The sequence below is a fragment of the Microtus ochrogaster genome, chromosome 10 (genome assembly GCF_000317375.1).
Source record: "Microtus ochrogaster isolate Prairie Vole_2 chromosome 10, MicOch1.0, whole genome shotgun sequence".
NCBI classification, from domain to species: Eukaryota; Metazoa; Chordata; class Mammalia; order Rodentia; family Cricetidae; genus Microtus; species Microtus ochrogaster.
The window spans coordinates 44,124,625-44,128,997 of record NC_022016.1 but is presented as its reverse complement, the minus strand read 5'-3'; the positions used below and the strand labels follow the sequence as shown (position 1 = coordinate 44,128,997).

Here is a 4,373-nt window from a genome sequence, read left to right as displayed (position 1 = left end):
AGAGAGGGGGGAGGGGGAAGAGGTGGGCTAGAGAGGAGGGGGAGGGGGAAGAGGTGGGCTCCCACTGGAGGGAGTCCTTGTGCCCAGCTGGGACGAGGCATCTATTGCCTTTCATCTGGAGACAGAGGACAGACGCCTGTGCCTGGCACTCAGAACCCAGCACACCACAGCTCCATGGGAACTGCTTGCCAAAGGGGAGAGGGGCAGGGCAGCGCCCCGTCTGGTGGGGGCGGGAAAGGAGCACGGCGTCACGGGAGGCAAGGGAAGGGCCAGGCCGACTCACGTGTGACCCGGAACACCCTCACTTTGTTCATCTTGTTCTTGGCCACGTGCAGCACGAGCTGATATTTGGCAAAGAAGTCTTTGGGAGTCTTCGTGCTTAGGGTCATTGGGGACATGTCCTGCAGGTCTAAAACAAGAAGCATGTGGTCCAAGATTGTTATATCTGTATTATATCTCTAGTGCCCAGCTCCCTCCAGCTGCCTCCTGGTGAAGCCCACACACCCTGCCGCAAAGGAACCTGGTTTCCTTTCCTTTTTTACAATGCTGCTCTTTTTGCTCATTTTTAAAATTACATTTACTGTTTTCTTTTGTTCCACAGCTCTGGCAATTGAACTGGGAGTCTCAGGTAGACAAGGAAAGAACTCCACCACTCACCCCCAGCCCGCGGTTACTTATTTATCGTCTGTATGCATGGGAGAGGTTAAACATGCTGTGGTACGTGTGTGTGGGGGGCAGAGGACAGGACAGTTTGTACAGCGTTCTCTTCCTCTACCATGCTGCATCCCGGTATTGAACTCAGGACATCAGACTTGGCAGCGAGCACCCCACCCTATACTGTGAGCTACCTCACCAGCCCCTGACTCTATTCTCTTCAGCATATGTATGTTTATCTGTGAATGTCTCCAAAAGGGGGAGCCAAGGATAGAAACCCAGAGCAACAAGGCCTTCTGTCCCACTGTCATTTCTTGCTGTGATCCCAGCACTCAAATTCCAGAGCACAGAGAGTGCCCAGGAGAGTGGTGGTACATGGCGGTGAGCGGCATGGGTTTGTGTATCAGGGTGATGGGGAATATGCCAAGGGGTCACTGCTGGCGGCTGGGCTACGGTGAAGGAGGCAAGGATATGGGCTTAACCTGGATCTGGGTAAGCTTGAGGGAAAACTTCAGCTCTTAGTGCCTCAGTTTCTCTATCAGTAAACAGGGCAGAGAGAATGCCAAAGGGTGGGGAGCAAAAAGACGAGGGGACACACTTGGAGCCACTGTTGTCCAGAGCCCTGAGAGTGCCCACAAAGTCATGGTTAGTAAATATCCTTCAGGGCTGTCCCTGGTGTCAGTGTGATACATAGTTGCTTCCATACAGTGGTAGCACTTTAGCATTTCCCTGCCCCTACTGCCAGGGAAGGTGGGTGGCTTGTCTCATTGAGACTCTGCAGGACCCACCACCATTCTTGAACCTCTTAAACCTGCCAAGGAGTCAGGTTGTCTGTGCTGCAAATACTGACGGCAGCTGAGTAACTGTGTGACTTTCACAAGCTTGACTTCTTGTCTTAACTTTAAAAAACACATTTATTTATTATGTACAGTATTCTGCCTGCAGTTCTGCCTACACGCCAGAAGAGGGCACCAGATCTCATTACAGATGGTTGTGATGTGTTTGCTGAGACTTAAACCCGGGACCTCTGGAAGATCAGACAGTGCTCTTAACTGCCGAGCCGTCTCTCTAACCCTTGTCTTAACTTCTTAACCTCTCTGTGCCTCAGTTTCCCCATCCCTTAGTCACTGGGGTCTTGTGCAGTAATTGGGGACCAGCACTCCTTTTTTTTTAAATTAAATTTGGGCCTCATGTCTGAGCCATGCCCAGACGTATGGGCTAGACAGGGGCCAGCATGGAAAGCGGAGCCTCTTGGGGAGCCCACACTGGTCTCTTCAGGACTGCTGTGTGACTTTAGCAGGTCACTTACTCCCTTGGGACACTTTTCCGTTCCTTCTTCTGTAACATGGACATGCTAACACAAGCGTGCTTCCCAAAGTCAGGGGCTGCCTTAGAAAACCGCATGGGCAAATGAGCCTTATTGACGCACGAGGCCCTTGTCCTGGGACCCGGCCATGGCCTTTGTCCCCAGAGATGGCCACAGCCTTTGTTCTTTACCTTTGTTGTCCAAGACCATGTCATCCTCAAAGTCCATTCTAGAGGACGTGGGGTTCTCCTTGTCACAGTTCACCAACAGGATGGCGCCTTGGCCACATGGGCCCCAGGTCCAGGTGCTCTGGGAATATCAGAAGGGCAAAAGACGCTATGGTAACTCTCTCAGATCCCACCAGCCCTTGGGAGACAAGTGCTGTTTTTTTTTTTTTGTTTGTTTGTTTTTCTCTCTCCCACTTCGCCTGTTTCTCTCATCCAGCAATTCGCAGGCCCAAAGGGTGGATTTCTGATGGCTCCAGATATAAGCAAATCTGGATGTGAGTCAGAGGTGTTTGTGGTTTGTTAAAGACAAGGCTAGCTTCGACTTCTAATCCTCACCTCTGAGAGCTGAGATCACAGGCCTGTGCCGCCACAACCAGTCTGTGAGGTGCTGGGTATTGAACTCCGGACTCCGTGCATGCTAGGCACCTCTACCAGCTAAGCTGCATCCCAGCCTCAGTTCATCCATTTGTTTTTTTAAAAAAGGAGCCTGATAGTAAAATATACTTTAAAAGCCTTAAAAAAAATTGGCTTAACAAACAAAAGGAGTCAAATACATAAGAAATCAAGATTCTAACCCATACAACTACTCTCATGTGACCAAATAAATCACTCCTGCCTGATGTGAGTGCTACTCTTGGTACCAGAAACCCTCCGCCCAGTGATGAACTAAGTCTGGGTGGCCCGGCCTGTAGAGATCTATCATAATATGATAGATTAAGCAATATTGGATAAATTACGATGCTAGGTGAGCCCTCTTCCCCTTCCCCTACTATTGATGGACTTCATCATTTGGAGCCTGCCTAAGTGTACACTAGCCACCATCACAAAGTCATGCAGACAGTTCTGAAGTTTCAAGACCCTGGGTTAATAGTTGACCCTACGATCCACCATCTTTCTGCAACACACACTCCCGGCCATGCCTAGCTTCTCTCTCCCTCTACCCTGTCTCTCTTCCCTTCCCTGTCACTCACCACCACATACCCCTGTACACAGCTCCGTGGGAAACTCAGCTATCAGCCATTAAAGGTCTGGGGAGCATTTCTGAGCCACGGCTGGGACCTGAGTGACTCTAGAGATTCCAGCTTTGTAGGCTAACACCATTTCTGAACCCACAATTGGTTGTAAATATGACCTTGTGAAAGAGATGGAATATGTCTAAGCCAGTTATTTCCTGGTAAGGGAACCTTACAAGTTAACAAGACACCGGCGAGGTGCCGCTGTTCAGCTTATCACCACCAGGGGGCGCGATAGGCACGCACCATGTCTCTAATGCGCGTATTGACGGACATTTGAGCCTCACCTGATCCTTCCCAGCCCTAGCAGGCTTCGCTTTGCCGGCTTTGCCAGTGCGGGTGACATCTGTGCTCAGGGAGATTTCTGAAATGGGCGTGAGAGGGGAGAGGTAGTGAGCTTGAGCTGCAAGGCTCTCAAACTGGCTCTGATAGTCGGCCCCGAGGATGGGAGCTTCTCTGTTCCACCCTTTGTCCCCAAGAAGTCACACTACAATTCAGAGAACAAAGTTCTGCCTTCCTCGGGGAGCCATGGCTGTGATGCCAAAGCAACTCCCAGCCACCCCAGTGAAGCCACCACAACCTGCCAGGTCACCTTGTCAATTTCTCCAAGAACTCTGCCCCCATCTCCCAGGCTCATCCCACAGTCTTCATCTGGTCGTTGTTACGCATGTGTGTGTCTGTGTCAGGGAAAAACTCATACTCCCCAAGTCTACCCTGTGCAAATGTCAAAGCAAAGTGTCTGTGAACTCCTTCCCTCTACCAGCAAAGGCGACCACAGTTGCTTCAATAATGTAGACCCATGTGCCTCACAGTGCGACACAGGGACCATGGCCTGAACGAGAGGGGCGATATGACCTTTTACTATTGTGCCATAGCAGATTCACTAATATGCATGAATCTAGGGACATAGAATTATCACGGTACTCCTGGCTTCCCCACCTCTCAGCAAGCAGTTCCTAGAGCCTCAGTTTCCTAATCAGTGAAATGGGATCACGGGGTCAAGTTCCCTGGATTATTGTAAGAATTAAATGCAATATCTCAGCCCAGGTTCTGGCATTAGAGTAAATCTCTTTTTATTTAAATCTATACTCATGAGTGAAGCTCATCATTGAGATGACACCCAGTGACTTCATATGCTATTTATATATTTAATACACACTTAAATAAAAAGAG

At 49.8% G+C, this 4,373-nt stretch overlaps 1 protein-coding gene across 2 annotated transcripts in view; it reads right to left on the bottom strand.

The window, feature by feature from the left end:
* Nucleotides 1–4,373, bottom strand: part of Padi4 (peptidyl arginine deiminase 4) — a 27,474-nt gene that overhangs the window by 12,307 nt on the left and 10,794 nt on the right. For both annotated transcript variants that reach the window (XM_005352924.1, XM_005352923.1), the window contains exons 4-6: nucleotides 3,488–3,564; nucleotides 2,152–2,269; nucleotides 284–409 (exon numbers count right to left, since the gene is read on the bottom strand). In XM_005352924.1, coding sequence (XP_005352981.1) covers nucleotides 284–409; nucleotides 2,152–2,269; nucleotides 3,488–3,564 — 321 coding nt within the window. The remainder of the gene's footprint in view (nucleotides 1–283; nucleotides 410–2,151; nucleotides 2,270–3,487; nucleotides 3,565–4,373) is intronic.